This window comes from Gopherus flavomarginatus, chromosome 2 (genome assembly GCF_025201925.1).
Source record: "Gopherus flavomarginatus isolate rGopFla2 chromosome 2, rGopFla2.mat.asm, whole genome shotgun sequence".
Lineage (NCBI taxonomy): Eukaryota > Metazoa > Chordata > Testudines > Testudinidae > Gopherus > Gopherus flavomarginatus.
In genome coordinates, this window is record NC_066618.1 from 80,528,728 (window position 1) to 80,552,773 (window position 24,046).

General features: G+C 41.2%; 1 protein-coding gene across 1 annotated transcript in view; it reads left to right on the forward strand.

Annotated features, from left to right (window-relative positions):
• LOC127044622 (collagen alpha-6(VI) chain-like) overlaps window positions 1–24,046 on the forward strand; it is a 125,948-nt gene that overhangs the window by 9,012 nt on the left and 92,890 nt on the right. Inside the window, exons 2-5 of the mRNA XM_050939713.1 lie at window positions 2,250–2,359; window positions 19,854–19,936; window positions 21,433–22,038; window positions 22,459–23,046. Of these exons, the coding sequence (XP_050795670.1) occupies window positions 2,250–2,359; window positions 19,854–19,936; window positions 21,433–22,038; window positions 22,459–23,046 (1,387 nt within the window). The remainder of the gene's footprint in view (window positions 1–2,249; window positions 2,360–19,853; window positions 19,937–21,432; window positions 22,039–22,458; window positions 23,047–24,046) is intronic.

Below are 24,046 nucleotides of genomic sequence, written 5' to 3' on the forward strand. Positions count from 1 at the left end.
ACTGTGATCCTGCACACACATATTTTCATGTTTTAATTTAAAGCATGTGATAGTCCCACTGACTTCAATGAGGTGACTTGTGCTTCAGGTTAAGCTCATGTCAACCTTTTGTAACTAAAATAATAATATTACAAATAACAATACTTATATGGAGTTGCTGTAAGCACTCATAATTTGTGAAATTCTCAAAGGAGCTAGATAAAGGTATAAAGTAGAGATGATTACAATTTTTTCTTCAAAACTGTTTTTGACAGATAAATAGGTTTTCAAAAAATGAAATTTTTCATAAAAAGCATCTGCTTTCTGCAGAAAATTAGATTTTTGTATAAAGGAAACAAAAGGCCCAAACCTGAAATATTTCATCCCAAAACTGAAATATTTTGTTTTGGAAATGCTGCAGACTGTGTTTTGTGGAAGTTATAGTTAAATTGTCTCATGTCTCCCTTCTCTATGGGTTAGGCTCCCCAGCCAGACTACATGACCCATGATGTGCTGCTTCCTCTCTCTAAGAAAGTAGGCTGTGGTGAATCATGGGAGATGTAGTCCAACCAGAGTCCTGGCCTATAGAGGGGAATGAGCTCTTGAAGCACCTGAACTACAACTCCCAAGATACATTGCAGCAGCATTTCCAAATTGAAATATTTTGGTTTTCAACCATTTTTTTTCAAATTTCCACCAAAAATCAAAGATGTCCCCATTGAAAAAAATCCATTTTTTCAAACTGTTCTGGTCTTAAGGCCACAGACCAAGTTGGATGAAACTATATTTGGCAGGTGTTGATGCAAATAACAGAAACATACTTTGTACAGAAAACTGGGAAATACATTTCCTGAATGGGAAAATAGGCATTTAGGGCTTGATTCTGTAAGGTGCTGAACACTGGTCTTGTGCATGTGCTTAATTGTAAACACATGAGTAATCCCCTTGGTTTCATTAATGGCCCCATCGTTAGGGTTGAATTGAGCTTAAGACATCTTATACTTAGATGTGCTGCTACTAGGTCCAGTGAAATGTGTTGACTCCTGAATTGAGAAGAATATTGCAATTTTCTTGGGACTGGTTAGTAAATCCTTTGTTCTTCAGATGGGGCTCGCATTGGATGACTGGAACTTTAAGAAAGTTTGGATCAGGATCTGAATTTTTATGTCTGGTGCCCATTGTATTTTTTTCATTTCACACCAGCAGCAAAAGTAAATGCACTAGTAATAATGAAACTTTAGACATTTTAAAAAATGTGAATGCTGATTTAAAAGCTACAGACAAACAACCAAAGGGATTCATAATCCCATCACAAAATGAAGGCAGTTTTTCTATCTTAGTAATAGTTAAGCATTCATCTAAACGGTTTAAAAGTTTACTTGCTTAAGCACCACTTGGGAAAGAAAGATGGAAAGTCTTTATAAAAAAGCTAGCAGTAAATGAATGAACTTCCATGTGGCCAGCTTTTTCAGTAAGTCTAGATGCAACTTCCTAGCATAGACCTATTTCTCCTGGTGTCTGGCAGACCCTTGACGACTTGCAGCAGTCTATGCCTTGATATTAGGGATGAATGCAGGCTGAGGCAGGGGGCTGGTTATCCCAGGAGTATACTGAGCAGGGTCTGCCTGGGTGGGAGGGCGCTCCCCACCTAACCCCCACTGGTGGCCCTACCTGAGCCAGTTGCAGCCACTCAACCTTCTGGGAAGCAGGAGGGAGAGCAACCTCTGGAACAGCTGACCCATGTCACATTAATCACACTGATCTCCAGGCAATTAGGTAAGCCACCAACTGCATTATGTTTGTTTCTCCAATCTTCTCTTAAGTGATCTAGTGTTTTGCCATATGTCTGTGTATTGCTCCATCAGAAAAAATATGCTTTCCCCTTAGAGCCTCTTGGATGGATGGAACTTTTTTCATAGAGACATTTTAATGCTAAAAGATCGATAATGCACTTATAAAAATAATGAAATATTTTCCAGGCATCAGTCCTCCCTGTAGATAAGGTAACATCCAATGATCAAAGTTTCCCTTATCTGCCTAGAGAGTTAACACTTGGAAAATATTTTCATTACTTTCATAAATGCGTTGTCATTCTCTTAGCATTAAAATGTTTCAGAGAAACTAAGTGGGCGTGGGGAGACTCATTTGTTTCACTGTTTTGTAGGACTAGAATGTTTTGCTGGATGAATGTAGACTTCTAATTTGCTTTTGGGTTGAGGAAAGAGAGGATGAGAGAAACTGATGTAAAAAACTAGACATATGGACTGAAGCTGTGTGTATCTTTCTCTTTGTACTCCAGGGCTTATGCTTTTCCAGACCACTTTCTAAGGAATGAAGGCAGTACAGAAAAATTAGAGACCAAACTGAAGTGCTTCACCAGGTAGGAGAAACCTATTTGATCACATTCATTCAAGCAGATAGAGGTGGGGCTAGAACATGTTATGAGCAAGATCATTCTTTCTGCTTAATTGAGGCAAAAAAAGAGAGAGAAAAGGAAGACTAATGTGTGTACAGCAATAAGCAGAGTGTGCAGAGAGATCATGATGCATGTGGAGTTAAAGGACTACTAACCTAATTGGCAGCAATTGGTAATACTGCGTGGCATCGTGTATTTGTTCCTCAATTGATTAGTTAGAGTGTGATTCCATGATACCGTGCTCTTAAATTATTTGCTATAAGAGTTTCCTAAGGCAAGGCCATGAAGTTATCTCTTGGAGCTAGCAATGAAGTTGTTCTATGCCTGCTATCTATGCAGCCTGTAAGAAGTAGTTAGTCCCTGTGATTCTGGGGAAATAAGGCAAAATAGACAGTAGCAAATGGAGAGCTTAATCACCATCTGCTTTAAATCCATAATCTTATTTATTTAAAGTAGCTGCCAGGAGGAGGTTGGAGACAGCCAGCAGGGACTGATTTAAATCAAAGAGATTTAAATCACCAGTTTTAACCATCATTTTAATCAGCAAGCAGGAAATCTTGATTTAAAGAACCAATTTGAATTGTGATTTTCATTTGTACTTATTTTGCCTAAAGAAAGATTGATTCTCATTGGTTGGTAACTATTAAAACATGTTGCTTTCCAACTAAATATAGTCTTTATGCTAAATTTGATTCTTCTTTTTGCTAACCATCTGGATGCACAATATCTATACACATTTATTTAAGCAATTATAGATCTTAATTTACGTGTATTTAGATTTATAATTTCTATATTTTGTATTAAGTTAGAAAATGGTGACTGATGCAATTCTTATTTACCAGATAATGATGAATTTTCTACTTGTGATTTGTATCTAGCTATATTTGGATAGAAATTAGAATTCAGTTAAAAATGCAGAAAAACAGTATTTTCCAATTTTTTAAAATTAGCTGAATAAAACTACCTTAAATGTGCTGGATATATAAGAAACTAAAAGTAAGTTTACTTAAACATGTTTTGCATTTACAACTAACTGACTTATTAAACAAAGGCAGTAAGTAGTCAGTGAATTGAACTGATTTTTTCTGGCCATTCTGTTCTTCAATATTTTAGAAGTGGTAGCTTTCATTCTCTTAGACCTAATTTCTTTTCATAGATTGGAAGAGAAAAACAAGCTTTCCTGCTTTAAAAACAACAACTCTGAATTGGTTTCTTAATTATGAATGAACTAGTCATTGAACTGAACTAGGTGAATAAACAGAAAATGAAGAAAATTAGTCTCTCTGTACCTGCAGAAGAGGCTACTGCTATCAAAAACTAATTAGCACTTAAGCTGGTTCCAGGTGCCGGCATTTGACTTCCATGAGTTCAGTGGTCTGACTTTTTTGTACCAATTAGTATACTTATTTCTATTGAATTTCAATTATTTTAATAGTTTATGATAAGTGTAGTTTTTAACATAATAGTGCATGGTGATGGCTATTAATCCATTTGGAATACAGGACTGATGGTCACTTTGAAATTGCCATAAATTCATATTGCCCCAGATAGTTTAACTACAGGAATAACATCTGAGATTTTCAAAGCCAACTAAAGGATACAGCCTCACTGGTTTCCTGAAAATTAATAGGAGCTGTGTGACTAAATCCCCCAAATCTCAGCCAAATGGTGTAGCCCACTACCTTCTGTTAACTCTGGTCTCCAACAAACTGGCTTGTCTTTTGTCCTTTGCTGGGGCTTTGAAAACTTGAGTACTGCATTCTCTTGCATTTCCGGTTTGTCTTGTGCTGTTTCCATATACCGTGGGAAATCTTTTTTATGTTACAGCAGCTATGATAATTTTGTATTGTTGCCATCCATTAGGGCTATGTTTCCCAAACTTTTGAAAGTTTGTTTCATTTTCAACCCTTCCATATGTCATTAAAGGCTCTCCCATCCTGATGTAAGGATCTTCCTTGCTCCCCTGACTAGTTCTTCATGGTCCTCTGGGGAGAGGTGAAGAGGATTGGGCATGTCCCCATATTTTAGGAGATGTTGCTTTAGGGGTTCCACTGTTTGTATCAATATCATGTTTTCATTTTAGACTTGTCTTCCTTAGCTAGTCATACTAAGAAAATCCTTTCCCTTGCACCACAAACACGTATAACTTATAGGGCTGTTCTTGTTTTTCTTGACAGACTTTCCACTTGTGTATGTATTTGTATGTCTTGTCCTTAGAAAAGAACACTACACTTAGCAATTGGTATATTGGTTGCATGCTGATTGCAAATTATCTTTTAAAAACTCTGTGGGAGTAAGTCTGGTTGTAAATTAACGTGTGACAAACACTCTTGTGTGGTCCATGGCTTTTCATGAACATCAGGAAGTTACCCCAGTTTTTTCTACTGTATTTGGTTTAATAATGTTGTCCAGATGTTTATACTCTAGCAGTGTTGTTCTGTGAGAAAAACACAGATGCCACATTAACCATGAATATAAAATGCATCTGCACAGGGGGGTCAGTTTAAAGACAGTTAAAAGGTAAAATGAGTTTACAGGTGATAATCTTGGCTTCTAAGAACATCGTTTTCACACACTTTCTAGTGTAAACACTTCTTTCTATTAGAGATTAGCCTGAACTGTAACTCTGGGACTTTGGGAACTCAATTTGATACTTTCCTTCCATATCTGCCTAGTTTGTAAGGGACTGCTGAGAGTGAAACTACTGTCATACATCAATTTTTCCACAGATCCTCATATAAAATGGATTTTGTTTCACTGTCCAGAGAAATATTTCATGTGATTCCAACTAGCTTAGGGGGAAAGGTGGTGAAGTAGCACTGTATATCAGTGATGAGGTTAACTGTAAAGAAATAAGAAGTGATGGAATGGATAAGACAGAGTCTGTCTGGGCAAAAATCACACTGGGAAAGAAAGCTACTAGAGTCTCCCCTGAGACAGTGCTTGGGGTGTGCTACAGACTGCCGGGATCTGATCTGGATATGGATAGAGACCTCTTTAATGTTTTCAATGAAGTAAACACTAATGGGAATTGTGTGATCATGGGAGACTTTAACTTCCCAGATATAGACTGGATGACAAGTGCTACTAGTAATAATAGGGCTCAGATTTTCCTGGATGTGATAGCTGATGGATTTCTTCACCAAGTAGTTGAAGAACCAACAAGAAGGAATGCCATTTTAGATTTGGTTTTGGTGAGTAGTGAGGACCTCAGAAGAAATGGTTGTAGGGGACAACCTTGGTTCAAGTGATCATGAGCTAATTCAGTTCAAACTAGATGGAAGGATAACCAAAAATTGATCCGGGACTAGGGTTTTTGATTTCAAAAGGGCAAACTTTAAAGAATTAAGGAAATTAGTTAGGGAAGTGGATTGGGCTGAAGAATTTGTGGATCTAAAGGCAGAGGAGGCCTGGAATTACTTCAAGTCAAAGTTGCAGAAACTATCAGAAGCCTGCATCCGAAGAAAGGGGGAAAAAATTGTAGGCAGGAGTTGTAGATCAAGCTGGATGAGCAAGCTTCTCAGAGAGGTGATTAAGAAAAAGCAGAAAGCCTGCAAGGAGTGGAAGATGGGAGGGATTAGCAAGGAAAGCTACCTTATTGAGGTCAGAACATGTAGGGATAAAGTGAGAAAAGCCAAAAGCCATGTAGAGTTGGACCTTGCAATGGGAATTCAAACCAATAGTAAAAGGTTCTATAGCCATATAAATAAGAAGAAAATAAAGAAAGAAGAAGTGGGACCACTAAATACTGAGGATGGAATGGAGGTTAAGGATAATCTAGGTGTGGCCCAATATCTAAACAAATACTTAGCCTCAGTCTTTAATGAGGCTAATGAGGATCTAGGAATAATGATAGGATGACAAATGGGAATGAGAACATGGAAGTATATATTACCACGTCCGAGGTAGAAGCCAAATTTGAACAGTTTAATGGGACAAAATCAGAGGGCCCAGATAATCTTCATCCAAGAATATTAATGGAAATGGCACATGAAATTGCAAGCCCATTAGCAAGAATTCTTAATGAATCAGTAAACTCAGGGGTTGTACCGCATGACTGGAGAATTGCTAACATAATTCCTATTTTTAAGAAAGGGGGAAAAATGTGATCCAGGCAACTACAGGCCTGTTAGTTTGACATCTGTAGTATGTAAGGTCTTGGAAAAAATTTTGAAGGAAAAAGTAGTTAAGGACATTAAGGTCAATGGTAATTGGAACAAAACACAACAAGATTTTACAAAAGGCAGATCGTGCCAAACCAACCTGATCTCCTTCTTTGAGAAGGTAACAGATTTTTTAGACAGAGGAAACGCAGTGGATCTAATTTACCTCGATTTCAGTAAGGCATTTGATATGGTTCCACATGGGGAATTATTAGTTAAATTGAAAAAGATGGGGATCAATATGAAAATTGAAAGCTGGATAAGGAACTGGTTAAAGGGGAGACTACAACGGGTCGTACTAAAAGGTGAACTGTTAGGCTGGAAGAGGTTACTAGTGGGATCAGTTTTGGGACCGATCTTATTTGATCTTTTTATTACTGACCTTGGCACAAAAAGTGGGAATGTGCTAATAAAGTTTGCGGATGACACAAAGCTGGGAGGTATTGCTAACACAGAGAAGGACCGGGATATCATACAGGATGATCTGGATGACCTTGTAAACTGGAGTAATAGTAATAGGATGAAAGTTAATAGTGAAAAGTGCAAGGTCATGCATTTAGGGATTAATACAAAGAATTTTAGTTATAAATTGGGGATACATCAGTTGGAAGTAACAGAGGAGGAGAAGGATCTCGGAGTATTGGTTGATCACAGGATGACTATGAGCTGCCAATGTGATATGGCTGTTAAAAAAGCTAATGCAGTTTTAGGCTGCATCAGGTGAGGTATTTCCAGCAAAGATAAGGAGGTGTTAGTACTGTTATACAAAGCACTGGTTGGACCTAATCTAGAATACTGTGTGCAGTTCTGGTCTCCCATGTTTAAGAAGGATGAATTCAAACTGGAACAGGTACAGAGAAGGGCTACTAGGATGATCCGAGGAATGGAAAATCTATCTTATGAAAGGAGACTGAAAGAGCTTGGCTTGTTTAGCCTAGCCAAAAGAAGGTTGAGGGGGGATATGATTGCTCTTTATAAATATATCAGAGGGATATATATTAGGGAGGGAGAGGAATTATTTAAGCTTAGTACCAATGTGGACGCAAGAACAAATGGATATAAACTGAACACTAGGAAGTTTAGACTTGAAATTAGATGAAGGTTTCTAACCATTAGAGGAGTGAAGTTCTGGAACAGCCTTCCAAGGGGAGTAGTGGGGGCAAAAGACATATCTGGCTTCAAGACTAAGCTTGATAAGTTTATGGAGGAGAAGATATGATGGGATAGCCTAATTTTGGCAATTAATTTGGCAATTGATCTTTGATTATCGGCAGGTAAGTATGCCCAGTGGTCTGTGATGGGATGTTAGATGGGGTGGGATCTGAGTTACTACAGAGAATTCTTTCCTGGGTGCTGGCTGGTAAGTCTTGCCCACATGATCAGGGTTTAACTGATCGCCATATTTGGGGTCGGGAAGGAATTTTCCTCCAGGGCACATTGGCAGAGGCCCTGGAGGTTTTTCACCTTCCTCTGCAGCATGGGGCACGGGTCTCTTGCTGGAAGAGTCTCTGCAGCTTGAGGTCTTCAAACTACAATTTGAAGACTTCAATAACTCAGACATAGGTTAGAGGTTTGTTTCAGGAGTGGGTGGGTGAGATTCTGTGGCTTGTATTGTGCAGGAGGTCAGACTAGATGATCATAATGGTCCCTTCTGACCTTGAAGTCTATGAGTCTATGAAAAAGTTCACTTCCATATCTCTCTACAGAACCATGATGGCTTTGGTCTATGCCACACTGGAATTACAAGAGCTTTGAAAGAACTTGTTTTGTCTACCAACTAAGTAAACCTGGTGGGCCACAAAATGGCTATGCCAGCGTGAGAGTGCTAGCAAAAGCAGGAAAAAGCACCAGACAGCATTTATAATTTGGTTGCTGTAGCATAAGGTGGATGGCAGATATGACTCTGCAATTCCTGCTCATCAGAATGGCTATGGTGGGGGAACATTGCCAACAGCTATTAAACATGGATAGTGAGGTTTTTCCTGGGATTGGCATCAATCCACATTTCTGTTGTTTAGCATCATAGGTTGGTCTGTGATGTCTTTTGGAGATGTGCTAAAACTGAGCACTGCCTTTAAATGGACCTTAAAGTCAGGAGCAATTTCCACAGCTGAAGTCTAGTTTCTAATTTGGTCCCATCTTTCAAAACTGAGAGGAATTTCACAAACTTGAAAACTAAAATAGTCAGTTCACAGGTGTGCAAGCACATCGCTAATCATGTACCACAGCCTTTGTAACTGATTCTAAACCAAGATCACTTGCCTTTTGGCTCTGGACAGGAAGAGCCCATCTAACAGGTTTAAAGAGTCACATCAATGTTCTACCCTAAATCAGATATTAGAGAGAGTCTTATATGAGGCAGATCTTGAGCTCCCTTTGGCCTGTTTTGTGCTGCTCAGAGCCTGAAAAGCTACCTAAATGGGCAGCTGGTGATTCCCCTTGTGCAGCAAAATCCCCCAGAGGTGCATAGCCAGTGGGGATGGTGTGTTGGGCTGGAGACCAGAACAGGCATGGCCTTAGAATCTCATGCTCTGACAATCCTCAGACAATAGAATGATCTCTAGGGGGGCCGTTACCTTGATAGTAGCATAAAGCAATCGCTTCTGGGGCTGAATCAGTCCCTTGGTGACACCAGGATTGGGGGAACAAAAAAGGTGTCTTAGAGCCCCCCTTTTCTCCAAACTTTTGTGTTGTACTAAGCTTAGCTCAGCCAGAGCCTACCTCTCTTAGGCTGTACATCTCTTAGGGATTTATATTTCTGGTATCATGCTGAGACCAGTACATCTGGAGTTGCATTTCATATTTAAGACTTAAATCCAAATTTCCCTAGCATATGCCTCTCTGACATTGCCATTTCAATTTAACTGAGTATAATAACTTTGGCAGGAATATTGCCCAGAGTTATTAAGAACTCAGAGAGAAAGATATGTGAAGGTACACTGGGGAAATTGGACAGCCTCTTCTTCACAGCATCTGGAGTATTTCATAGGCATGCTTAGTGAAATCTACCCGTGCCCTTCTCAAAAGCAATCAGACCAGGCAGATTTGGAGTCATCGCTCTGGAGAAGGAACCTGAGTAGAATGTGTAAGAAGATTATATTAGAATTTAGGCAGGCAGGGCATCTACGCAGAACTATTGAGAAATGATGCAGAAACATACACACAATCCCAGTCTTATAAATTAGGCTTCCTCTATTTCTTCTACGTTATTTGGAGACACTTTTATGTGTTTCCAACTAAAGATATCTAGTCACAAATCTCTAATCTGTGTTTATGAGATTTCAACCCTCAACTACATTCCACTCAGAAAAGCAAGTCAAGATAGGATAAATGTTTGTGATGAATAATTTCTAGTAATGTTTCATTACCCTGAGATTTGCATGAATATTTCAGCACTCACAGCAGAAGCATAAATAAACTCCTTGGGAAAAACAAAACAAAAACCTCCTATAGAAATCCTGCCAGCTCCTAGCACAGATCTTGGAACTTTAAAAAGCCTGTGTACATGGATTTTATTTCACACTATAGGCTCATTTGATATGATAAACTCAGAGGCTTCCTGTCCTTTGCAGCTCTAATCCTTTGGGGGACCCTTAGCCTAAATACAGAGGGGACTAAATCTAATATACTCTGCTTACATTGCCACCTTCAACAAAGGCAAAATAAATAATCTCCTGCTAACACCAAATCAAACCACATTCTAGCATTTGAAGAATTCTTTTTGATGCATTAAAGAACATCAACATTTGCCACACTTCAAGGAATATTGCACACATGGTCACCATTCTTATTATTAGTGGTAGTAATATTATTGTAACATCTAGAGGTACCAGCTGAGATTGGAGCCCCCTTGTGCTAGGCACGGTAGAAATATAAGGTAAGAGACACAACCTGTGCCCTGAGGAGTTTACAATTTATACAGCCAAAGGGCGAGAGAGAAATAAAGTCACTTCTCATCATACTGAAGGTGACATGGCAGGTCAGTGTCAGAGCCAGGAACAGAACCAGATCTCCTGGGTCCGAGTGCAGTACCTTATCCACTAGATCATGGTGGAATTTCACCAGAGGCAGGGAAATAGTCCCAACCTTCTTTCCAGCTGCTAGAATTCTAAAATGGGCTTCCTAAGAGCCCCTTCCAGCAAATCACTGGAGCAGAGCCAACTTGCAATTAACCTAGGCCGGGCTAAAGTAAGGGAAGGAGAACTCCTCTGTGAAGATACACAGGGTTTCCTCAATCATGGGTCAAATTTAAAACATGGTAATGTGGATATTGCTTATTCCCCTCTATATTTAGGTTAAACTCCAGACCTTTCTGGTTTTGCTTAGTATATGATCATGGTAGACCAAACTGCTGCAGGGACACCAGTCTAGTCTACTGTGGAAACAAACAGTTCTTTAAATGCACAAGTATTAGTTACTTGATAGTTAAGAAATAGTTTATTGGGTAATTATTTATGAAAATAATAGGGACCAGTTCTTCCCGATATGACCCTGAGCTTCACTGGGGAGGGAGAAGTGGTGTCTTGCTTGAGTGGTGTTGTCAGGATGCACCAAGCCTTTTGAAATATAAAAGCCTACCAGGCACAGAGGAGGGGAGTGCTTTATAGAGCTCTTCAGTTCTGGTACTTGTTCATTATTTCACAGGGTGAGCTCAAACACATAGGTAAGATAATTACCACTGCGTGACCTCTCTCAAAACCGGGACCCTCACCCCTAAGGTTTCCATATGTTCTTTTTCAGTTCTAATTTTGTTTTCTTTGTTCTGGTCTGGCTTCATTTTTCCTGTTAATTGCTAGAAACATTTTTTCCAGTTCCTGTAAAAAATGCCTTGCAGATGAGTATAAAACAGCTTTGTAAGGTCGCAGGTTGGGAGCAGTTGTCATAAACCCAACTTTCTTGCGTGTTCATTCCAGTGATATCAGATCTGGACAGCTGCTATCGTTGTATGGTCAGAGTAAATTATTTATCTTTCTAAAGAGATTAAGATTAATATGTTTATCATAAACAATGTTGGGTTAATGTGCTAAACTTTATTTGTGCCTGACTGTCACTACTAAATCTGAGGTTGCAGTTTCAATGATCTTAATCATCACAGATACTTTCCACAAATATTTTATTCACCAGCTGGCCTGCCATTATTGAAAAGGAAAATCGGATACTGATGACAGTATGTCCACTGGTAGTGAAAACATTGTCTGCTTCCTGTCTTTCTCTGCATGTGAATCATGCTGTACTTTTTGTTGACCTCAGTTGATCTCCAGATGGATGTTCTTTTTTTCTGCTTTGTATAAGACGAGGCCATCATGTACAATGTAAATCTTTTCAAAGCATTTCTTTTTTTACAGATCAACCCTCAGTCTATAAATCCTTTGTTTGAAAGAGTTAGCTAGCTTTCAGTCTCTCTTCCTCTTCATTGTTGTTCTACACACTACACCTTCACACGTAACTGGGAGTCACAATTTTCGAAGACTCAATTCTATTTAAACCATATTTCGTTGACACCTTATCCTAGCATGTACTGTATAATAAGAGCTCCTCACTGTGTGAGATCAAACCTCCTTAAACAGCTGATTTGAGGTTTGGTTTGTTCCTGATGTTCCTAGTGTGTTTTCTGTGGTCAAGTTTTTGCATTATTTAGTGTGACCTGATCTTCAAGTGGCTTGTGAGGAGGCATCCACTGGTCACATCTCCCTGGCTGAGGCGGAAAGAGAAGCAGAATTCTTCATTTGCTAAGTCCCAGGGGGAGCCAGAGTAGGCTAGGGAAAGAGCACCGCGCTGACTCCTGTTACATAAATTTCGATGCAATATATGGGCCTCAAAGAGTCAAAGATGTTAACGTAACCCTACAACTGTCCAACATTCGATTGTGGCAACTTAGAGACTAACACATTTGGTCTACAGCCCACTTCATCGGACGCATAGAATGGAACATATACACATACAGAGAACATATCTCCTCACTATATGTTCCATTCTATGCGTCCGATGAAGTGGGCTGTAGTCCACGAACACTTATGCTCAAATAAATTTGTTAGTCTCTAAGCTGCCACAAGTACTCCTGGAATTAGATAAAGCACAGAAAGTACTCATTGATCAGAGAAATGTTTTTCTAGAGCAAATTAAAGTTGGTGATCCGGTTAAAATCCTAGCTGAGAAAGAAAGGGATACATTCTTGGTCAGTGTTGGATTGTTGGCTAGTATAGCTTGTGAAAGTGAGCCTAAGCAATGTAAAAGTAATCCACTTAAGGTAGCTCAGTATGATGAGCTGTTGCCTGGGAAAAGCAGCAATGCGTTTGTTGGAAGTGGCAACTTGCATGTTAAAGAAGCTGTCCCACTCTCCAAGCAATTTTCTGTGAACAGCCATGTGTGCTGGGACAAGGGAAACAATATCAAAAGCTGTTTGTCTGTTAAATGGGAATGTTTCTCCAGCTCTTCTCTGTCTGTAAAGCAGACAGAAGAAGCCTGTCAGCCTATGATGGTTGAAAGTTTGTCAGTTGTCTCAGAGCTGATTCTGGATTTAACTGAAGCCGAGGACAGAATGTTCCTAAATTTGTGTCTACAATGGGAATTACATTGTAACTAGGGGTATGGCTACACTTGAGAGTTGCAGCGCTGCAACTTACTCTGTGTCCACACTTGCAAAGCACAGCCAGCGCTGCAACTCCCTGGCTGCAGCGCTGGCTGTACACCTGGTCTGCTTGGGGTGTAACGATTGCAGCGCTGGTGATGCAGCGCTGCTCGTCAAGTGTGGCCACCAAAAGTGCTTTTATTGGCCTCCAGGGTATTAGGAGGTATCCCAGAATTCCTGTCCACAACAAACCGGAAGAATGGCTGAACTTCGAGCTCCCTGGAGCTACTTATCTAAAAAACAAACACAGCTGCTGTTTGCTCCAGCGATCGAGAGGAGGCAGGGGAATTGCTTTGGAATGTTCACAGCTGTTTGCTTGAGGAGAGAAGCCACACAGCAGAGGGGGAGGGGGGAGTCCGTGTTGAGCAGCTGCTTGTGTGGTCTGAAGGCTATTTAGGAGTGCATAATTTGCATTTAGTGAATAAGAGAGGGGTGGGGGAAGGGGTCAAAACTTTTAAAATGATTGAAGGTAGGTGCTGTGTATCTTCCAGTCCTTAGAACTTGCAAGGCAGGGAGCTGAGAACAGTGTCAGCTCCAAAAATCCACTCTCTCTGTCTCCCCCACGCTCCCTGTCACACTCCAACCCACCCCCCCTGTTTTGAAAAGGAAGTTGCAGCCACTTGAACGCTGGGATAGCTGCCAACAATGCACCACTCCCAACAGCGCTGCAAATGCTGCATATGTGGCCACACTGCAGCGCTGGTAGCTGTCAGTGTGGCCACACTGCAGCGCTTTCCCTACACAGCTGTACGAAGACAGCTGTAACTCCCAGCACTGTACAGCTGTAAGTGTAGCCATACCCTAGGTTGCATCTAGTTAATGTCATAAATAGCTCCCAGGGACTAAGCAGTTCTGATGCTTCTATTTTGCCTGTTGCTACTGTGTTGCTGGATAAAGATATGACAACCCTTGTCTGACCAGGTTGATTATATAGCCAGGGCACGAGGAAAGCATAAAGGTGATTTGACTATGTTACTCACTGACAGTGTGGAAACTTGTAACAAGGAAGAGGATGCTTTTAACCTTTTGACCATGGAGTCTAGCAGCTTGCCTGAAAGGGGGTTGTGTAAATATCCTTCTGATGGGCCAGAGGTGATTCTGGATATAAGTGAAACTCAGAAGGAGTTTGGTAATTTGTCTCTTGTGCCAAAGTCAGTTCTGGACATAAATAAAGCTCAGAAAGAATCTGTTGCAGTTCATAATATTGCAGGAGGGAAGGAATGTCTTAGTGAAGTCTTTGAATTCTGTAAAAAGTCAATGGCTGTGCCTAGTGGGGGTGAAAAGGTATTATTACTTCAATTAACTCTTAATGGGCCATTGTTGATAGTAAACAGTCTCTCTTATGAGGAAAGTGTGTTGATGCTTAATGGCCAAAGTCTTTCAAGTAAAAATGAATCCATTGAATTTGCTTTGGAAAAATATAGTGTGGCTAGGCTTTAAGTAATATTGGAAGTGAACAGTCTGTGTCTCAGGTTCAAGGAAAAGGCTGAATTCCTGGCTTTACACAGCAGAGGAGCCTTGTGAATAGACCCATGGACACTTTGGATTTGTCATGTGATTTCTTAGTAAGCTATAATGTGTATGATACCTTGTGGATGCAGAAACTGATAGTTGAAAAGCAGGAGAACTGTAGTTCAAAAATAATGATAGAAAATGCTTGTGTCACTTTAAGACATGGTGCCCAGGCAAGTTACCTAGCTAACATGGGAAAAAAGAAAGGCGAGTTAACCCTTGAAACGCCAAGTGCCCTTATAGACTTGCTTCACTCATCTCTAAAATACCAAAAAAACCCCAAAGTGGTTAAACTGGGAGCCTATGTTAAGGAAAACCTTAGAGTAAATGCTCTCTGAAGAACATTAATGTCAACACATAGACCAAACCCTGGATCACTAAAGTGTTTCACAAAGTATGGACTAAGGTTTTTAACTTGGGTCAAAGCATTGCAAGGAATTCAATATAAACACAGCTCACATCAGTGTTGGAAAGTCTCTAAATTGTATCTAGGAGCTCTAATTGCTCTCTTTTACACCAATCTCGCATTAGGGGTGTGACATTGTCTAATTAAAATATAACCATGCAAATCATTATTTCTACCACTGTTATATAATTGCAACAAATCGTATAGAAAGCATAACATGTGTCAGATCCTTTGGGATTGGTAGAACCTTTATTATTTGATGAAATAAGGTTTTCATTAATCCTCATCATATCTGACTTGGGAGCCTAGGTGGAAGCTCAAGGCTTGGTTACTTTAAGGGAACTGTGGTGTTGACTTCTGAGTAACCAGTGAAGAAGCTGTTTTGTGCTGGCCTGGTAAACCTAAGTATTGGAATATCCACCAGCTTTGGGGATTGTCTACCCCATTCTTTGCAGTTCACTCTAATGGAGTGGCCTGAGCTGGCTTCCCTGAGACCCCAGCATCAATAGAACTGTTTTGTCTTATTAAGATAATTCTGCAATGCATTTTATGTACTTTATATAGTTACTCCTCAACTCATAGGATAATGTATTTAAGTTTTAAAATTGGTCTTAGCAAAGAAGTTTCAGTGGTAGGGGAGGTAGTGTTTAGAAAGAGCAATTTGAAAATGACAGTAGAGCACAGAGCTACGTTTTTACCCCAGGCACTGATTTAGACCGTGTTTTACTCTTCTGAAGAAAAACTGAGGGAAGGGGACAGAGGTCCAGAAAGCTTCATACTGCTCATCTTATGGAGTTTCTTTCTACTGCTCCCCTAAAAGTGGAAGGGCTTGGGGGCAGTGGAAGTGCTCAGGCCAAAGGATCCAAGCCTGAGGAGTCCAGGTGTCTGTGGGAAACTCCTCTCCCATCTTTGCAGATCTGCGGGATTTTGCAGGGAAGGTCTGACCTCTGTAATGAGCTATTCCTCTGCCCCTCTCTGAACAATGGTTCTTGGAGAGTCTGTGCTATCGACTGCTTTGCCCAGGAGTTGTGCTTGAGAAGCCACGGTGAAGCTGGAGGTAATGAGCAGCATTAACTCATGTGTGAATAATATATGTTAAGCCACCTACAGGATCTGGAGGAGAGAAAACCATGGAAATCATTGGCTCCCACCCCTCTATCCTGACATGCAGAGCCCCAAAACCATAAGGGTTGAAGGGACTTTGACAGGCTCTAATGCAGCAGGCAATTATGAAGCGGAGCTCATATATTCGTGAAATTTAAATACCAGAAGGGACATGTGGATCCATGTAGTCAGGTCTCCTGCATAACACAGGCCATAGAATTAATAGTCGCTGCACCTCATTTTCTCATTCCCTCCTCTGCACAGGACCAACCCACCTGGCTCCCCTCTGCTCCTGTCAGCGCAGGGGGTCATCCAGCCCTTTTAGTCCTAATGTTTACCAAATATATTTTCTTCCATCTGCTAACATTCTGTGCTTTGTACTCTGGAGTTCAGTTCCAATCCTGGCCAGACCTTGAGGGTAGTATTAGAGAGCAGGCAGCTTTTCAAGGGCAGCTGGGAACCAGGCAGAAAGAGCAGAAGTGGCTCTTCAGCCATGTCACAAAAACAACAGATGAAATCTTCCCATCTGAGCTTGCAAATGCAAAAATAGATGAGCCTGGGCTCCATTGCTGTGGTTCAACTTTTCTTTATCTTCTGGTCAATAGGTTGTTTTCACATAGTTTACATAAGATAAAACATTTTTTAAAAAGAAGTCTCTCTGCCCATTTCAACAATTTCCATTGCCTGTGCTGAATACATGGCTCAAACTTGTGCCTTCCATGGGTTAAGGAAAGGGGGTGGAAATAGGGTTGCCAATGTTCTAATCACACAAAACCGAACACCCTTCCCCTGCCCTGCCCCTTCTCTGAGCCCGCCCCCCCGCCACTCACTCCATACTTTCCTCCCTCTGTTGCTTGTTTTCTCCCATCCTCATTCACTCACTCATTTTTACCAGGCTGGGGCAGGGGGTTCGGGTGCAGGAGGGCGTGAGGGCTCCAGCTGGGGGTGCGGGCTCCAGGCTGGGGCCAGATATGGAGGGGTTCAGGGCATGGGAGTGGGCTCTGGGCTGGGGCAGGGGTGTGGGGTGTGGGAGAGGGTGTGGGTTCCAGGAGGGAGTTTGATATGGGAGGGGGCCTGAGTTCCCTCCGCTCGGCCTGGAGCTTGCATCCTCACCCCCTTACCATGCGGCTCTGAGTGGGGTGGAGCTCAGGGGCCCCGCCGGAGCCACACTGCTGCTGTCAAGTGAAACTCCTGGATGCGCTGAGGCTCTGGGTGAGGGGCGGAGGCAGGGTCGTGTCTGGCTGGGGTTGGCTAAGGGGCAGGAAGTCTCAGGGACAGTCAGGGCACAGGGAGGGGGCAGAGGTTGGGGGGGGTGGTCAGGGAATCTGGAGGTTGGATCATGTGCATTCCAGGGGTCTGTTAGGACTCAGCGGGGGATAGATAGGGGACAGGGAGCAGGGGTGGGGTCCTGGGGTGGTGGTTGTGGGGGGTCTCTGGGGGATGATGAGGGGACAAGGAGCAGGATGGGTCGGGGATTCTGAGGGGGGCGGGCAGTTGAGGGGGCAGGAAGTGAGTGGAGGTCAGATAGGGAGCAGGGCCAGGCTGTTTGGGAGGCACAGCCTTCCCCACCCTAAAGCTCATTCAGCAGTTTGAGGCTTGCAGAAGAGCCAAGCTCTTAGCTTTTCCATTAGGGCTACCATCCCTTTCACTTCTCAAATGCCAAATTATAGTCTATATTTAATTTCAGTGCCATAGGGAGATTCATGTCAGGGGAGGGTAGCTTCATTTAAAATTAGCCACTGGCGGAAGGATCATATGAGAAGAGCAATATCCTTCCCAACCCTAACTAGGGAAACCCCCCTCCCCTGCATTCCCTGAGGCTTCAAAGGAGTTAATTCAGTGGTTCTCAAACTTTCGTCCTGGTGACCCCTTTCACATAGCAAACCTCTGAGTGCGACCCCCCCTTAAATATATTAAAAAGTGTTTTTAATGTATAACACTATTATAAATGCTGGAGGCAAAGCAGGGTTTGAGGTAGAGACTAGCAGCTTGCTACCCCCAGTAATAACCTTGTGACCCCCTGAGAGGTCCTATCCCCCAGTTTGAGAACCCCTGGTTAATTTAATTTTAGCACCGTGTCCATTCACATGCATGTCCTATTTTGAGCATTTCAGTTTTCACAACATAGGCTCATCCCAGATTCTGGAACAAGCTCAAATGATCAGTTCGTGGAGTATGTACATAAGCTATACTAAAGACAAACCCACAGTAACCGTCTCCAGTTTGTGAGGGACCCTATGGAGGCAGTCTCTAGGAAACAGATAAATGCATGGAGGTTAAGTCCATTAATGACTATTAGCCAGGATGGGTAAGGAATGGTGTCCCTAGCCTCTGTTTGTCAGGGGGTGGAGATGGATGGCAGGAGAGAGATCATTTGATCATTACCTGTTAGGTTTACTCCCTCTGGGGCACTTGGCATTGGCCATTGTCGGTAGACAGGATACTGGGCTGGATGGACCTTTGGTTTGACCCAGCATGTCTGTTATTTTCTAACCTAAATTAACCCAGAGTTATGGAGACAGATATGAGTCAAGGAAGCCAGCAGAGTATCAGAACCCTGGAAAAATCTTTGACTGGATGGGCTCGGGAGTTTGGTCACAAGCTGAGGTGGTTCAGAAGTTTTGGATTTTTTTTTAACAGAATTTTTTTATTGTTTCTTTAAACAATCAAACACAGCAAGCAGCAAATATTTGACCACACACTTCTGAAACCCCAAACCTTATTCAGGTTTTGGCAGACTAATTTCAGCTTTTCAATTAAAAAAGCCACAACAAATTTTGAAGGAAAGCAGACATTGTCAGTGATTTTTTTCCTGCTTTTTAAAAACCCCTAGTTTTCGATCCAGAAAAAGTTTTGATGGAAAATATTTGTCCAACCCTTTTAATGAGCTTTAGTGCCTTTTAGCACTAGCTGATGCTGAGAACCAGTGATACCTTGTAAAGAAGTTTTCTCAAAACTAGGTTTGTGCTGAAATGCAGAAGGTTTATTTTTTCCAGGGCTGCCTGTGGGTGCGGAGCAAGTGGGACAATTTGCTCCGGGCCCCGCAGGGGCCCCCATGAGAATATAGTATTGTATAGTATTGCATTTTTTTTGTGGAAAGGGCCCCTGAAATTGCTTTGCCCCAGGCCCCCTGAATCCTCTCGGCAGCCCTGCTCTGAGCATGTTCCCATTCAGGTCAGTAGCCTAACTCTCATCCACTCCAGGATCAAACACTTTATTCCCTATAGTGAGTGAGGAAAATATGACGATAAAGTACTGTTCATAGTATTTAAAATGTAAACCTGACAACAGGATTGGGAATAGGAATATTTGCTGAGTCAGCACTTTTGTATGAGTCCCCTCAAATTACATGTATTGGATTTGACTATTCCTGATCCAGTTAGGTTATCAGATTATCTATATTCATTCCAATATCAGTCTGTCTGCATCTGAATGCAAATGTCCATATGGTGGATGGGAGAGTTTTGAAAGATCAAGGCAGGGTGAAGTACATTGCAGTCCTGTATGCAGCTAGGAAACATCATATGAGCTATTGTCCTTAAATTAATTAAGATGCGGTAGAAACTTTCTTATTAAAGACTAACAAGTTCTTTATCAGGCAGATATTCTGTATGTTTCTCATGGCTTTATTTTCTTTTTTTCTAGGGAGGTTTTCATAATGGACAACCAGAAAACACTACTACTTCTTCTTTTTGCAGCCACCTTCTGCTCCACTGACCAAACGACTGGTAATACAATATGGGCCTGTTCCTGCTGCCATTGAAGTCATTGGCAAAGCTCCCTTTGCCCTTAAAGGAAGCTGGATTGAGCCTTGTGCTTCTTATCCATTGAAATATATGTAAAAAACCAAAACCCTGGTGCTATTTAATTCTTTGTGTAATTCCAGACAGCTCTTGCAACATAATTACACCTGGAGTGCATTTGCATTAGGGTATTAAAGACAATTCTACATAATTAAATTTAAGGCAAATAGTTCAGTAGTTTTGCTTTTACTTTTTTGGGTTTTTTGCTTGTTTGTTTTCGGTTCAAGTGCGCCGATATTCAGTGCTTTCCAAATTTAGGGAAAAATCTTATTACTAAATTACTAAATACAAATGAGCATGCAATAGCTGACAATTAGCACATTTATATTTGGTAGTAGACTCATGCCAGCTTTGCCTATTATTCCATCAATATATGCAGTTCAGATCTAGTACTGATTGCTAATTGCAAGGCTGCCCACCTTATCAACTCTGGATAAGTTACAGCACTCCAACATTTTGACTATTGTAATCAACTCTTTAGCTCTTTGGCAGATGGAAGAATTGAGGAAGGCAGTCTGTCAGTATGCAGGTCATCTTCCTTATGTCTAACAATTCAGGGGGTCATAACCATTTTACCCTTTTGTCAGGTGGTGACCTGCCATTTTGGAATGACTAAAAACCCAGGGCCCTAATACTGCAAGTATTTATTGCATGATATATGCATACTCCTGTTTAAATCAATATGACTAAAGGCTAGTCTACCTGTTGGGATAATGCACACTCTGGGGTGAGATTTCTGAAGTGCACTGGTGAGTTGCACATTAATTGGTCTGTGTGGTCTCAGCTAGTGGGCACTAAAGGTTGTCTAGTGTATTTTATCGTAGTACTGTTTGAAATGCTTTAGAAGTCACACTGCAGGACTGTGTGCATTGCCCTGTTGTGTAGACGAGCCCTTAATCCCATGCTAATAAACACTGAGCCTCGTAGTAAATGATTGTAGTATTGGGCCCATAAAACACATGTGAGTAACTTTTCCTATGATCTAAAACTGCAGCAAGACAACATACCATCACCAAACTGCAAATACTGGACATTGTGGTGGAAGATGTTTAAGTGCATATATCAATAGGCATGCAAGTGTATACTTTACCATCTTTTCTTGTGACCAGGCCAGATAAGTAAGTCAGGTGTGTTTGAATTTCAGTATCCTGTCTGTTCTTAAGAAGGGACCTCCAAATGCACATTGCATCATCTCTTTGCATTCTTGTGATTCCAGGAACTTGCACATCCATGATCACTGGCTTCAGTATATAGGGTTTGCAGGTGAACTGATAGCTGGAATTTCAACAGGCAGGAGTGGTGGATTTTTACTGAATTTTTATTTTAAGTAGACGTTTTTTCCCCAGGAAGCAAACAAGAACTGAGATTGTAATATTAGGTAATGCATCCAGTAAGAATTGAAAAAAGTTATGTTTCTTCAGTCTGCAGGGAAGCTTCTGTTGCAGACATTGTATTCCTCGTGGATGGATCCTGGAGTATCGGAAAAGAGAACTTCAGAAACATTCAAGACTTCTTGTACATCATGGTCAGCAGCTTTGATGTTGGGGAAGATAAAATCCGGATAGGTCTGATTCAGTATAGTGATGCTCCACACACTGAGTTCTTCTTGAACACTTACCACCGCAAGGAATACATCTTAGAGAAGATACAGAAATTACACTACAAAGGAGGGGGCACAGAAACTGGGCAGAGCTTACAGTTCATGCTGGAGAATCACTTCAAGAAAACTGCTGGAAGTCGAAGGGAGGAAGGCGTCCCTCAGATTGCAGTGCTGATAACAGATGGACAGGCTCAGGATAACATCCAAGAACCGGCCAAGGAAATCAAGGATGCAGGCATCACACTGTATGCCATTGGCATCAAAGGTGCTAGTTTGGTGGAGCTTCGAGAGATAGCTAGTGATCCAGATGACAAGCACGTCTATGAAGTGGAAGACTTCACCGATCTGCAGGATATCTCTCATAATATGCTAGAGGTGCTTTGTACCACAGTAGAAGAGGTGAACCAAATTGCCTATGTCTCCCAAGGTATGTCCACAAGCCCCTGTTCCCCTTCCCCCCACTCTTTTCTCTTTCATGTTCATTGGTGAAGTGTATAAAACTGTGACATGCAATCAAATCATGGGTCTTAACTTCATGTATCTTCCTTCTCCCTTTCTCTACCTCATACAGGCACTCTGGGGAACTAACATTTAACACTCACTTACTGTGACAAGTTCCTACAAGTATCTGTGTAGCTTAAAATATCCAAAACAGCACCATGGGTTGGTAGACTCAAAACACAAACCTACTCTGCAGAGTCAAAAATAAAAAAAACCAGTTTCAAAACCATTTAATTTTGGTTGGTGGGGGAAAGTCAACTTATCCTTAAGTATGAAGATAGCTCACAACTGTGAAAGAAATGAAACAACTTGCCTTTTCATTTTTTGTGTCACCTTTCTCATGTAGTTTGCAGAAAAGCCACCTTGGCAGACATCGTATTTTTAGTGGATACTTCAACAAGTATTGGCCAAGAAAACTTTCAGAAAGTGAAGAACTTCCTCTACACCTTGGTTTCAAGTCTCAATGTGAGCAGCGATCAGATCCGGGTTGGACTGGCCCAGTACAGCGATGAGACCTTCACGGTGTTCTTGCTGAATCAATATTCACTGAAAAGTGACATTCTGGAACAGATACAGAATTTGCCATATAGGAGTGGAGGGAGTTACACAGGCACAGCTCTGGATTTTGTCAGGACAACATATTTCACTGAGTCTGCTGGTAGCAGAGTTCTGGAAAATGTTCCCCAGGTAGTCATCCTCGTCACTGATGGGGAATCCAATGATGAGGTCAAAATGCCAGCCAACAAATTGAAAGCCAGAGGCATCTCTGTCTATGTGATTGGAATCAATGTCCAGGATACAACCAAGCTTCAGGAAATAGCCAACAAGCCTTTAAATAAATTTCTGTTTAGTATTGACAGTTATGATGTCCTTCAAGATCTCCCCAGAAGCCTTTTGCAAACCATGTGCTTTGCAATTGAGAGCCAGATCAAAGGTAAATAATTTGCCCTTATGATGGTGGCATTTCTGACACTTTTGGTGCACCAAAGCAACAATCCTGATTCTGATCTGACTGGTGTAGCTCCACTGGCTTTGATGGAGTTAATCTTGATTTGGGCCCCAATTCAGGAAAGGGGAGCTTTAGCCTGTACTTAAATTTAAGCATGTAGGTGAGTTCCATTGAAGTCAGTGAGTTTTAAGTACATACTTGGAAGTTAAGCACATGCTTAAGGGCTTTCCCAAGTCAGGGCTTAAGTGAAATCAGGCTCAGGCTCACAGATTAGGTGAAATAGCTAAAATTCCATCTGACTAGAACTGGTTGAGAATTTTCTGATGAAGTTTTTCCTGATGAAATTTTTTCTCTAAATAAAATCAATGTAGTTTTTGATGAACACTTGTTATTTTCCCAAAATTTTTCATTTTGAGATTGGGGTTTCACCACTTTCCAACACTTTTGAACCCTTTTCAAGAATTTGGAAAACAAAGTGTGTGTGCATGTAGTAACTTTATTTTCACACCATTTAATTGTGTTGATTAAACAGTCAAATGTATGAAAAGCATTTTTTCTCTACTTTCTCAATCTCCCTTCCTTCTTCCAATGGGGGAAATGGAGAAAAAGTAAAAATAAGGGGATTTCCCCCAAAATTTGAAAAAAAAAACAACAAAAAATTTTTTTTTCAGTTTAAAATTGTGATACTACATGAAAACTTTTGTGTCCTTTTGACATTTCCCAGGGAAAATCACATTTCAGTAGGGATTTTTTTCTCACAAAAAATATCTGAGAGGAAAGCTGATCTAGTTGCAAGGATACTATCCTGGGACTCAGACAGTGGTTTTATTTCCTGCTCAGCCACAGACTGCCTGTGCGACCATGGGCAAGTCACTTAGTCTCCCTCTGCCTCAGTTTCCTGTATTTACAATGGGGGTATTAGCATTTCCCTACCTCACAGGAGTCTTGTGAGGACAAATACATTAAAGATCACCAGGAGCTCAGA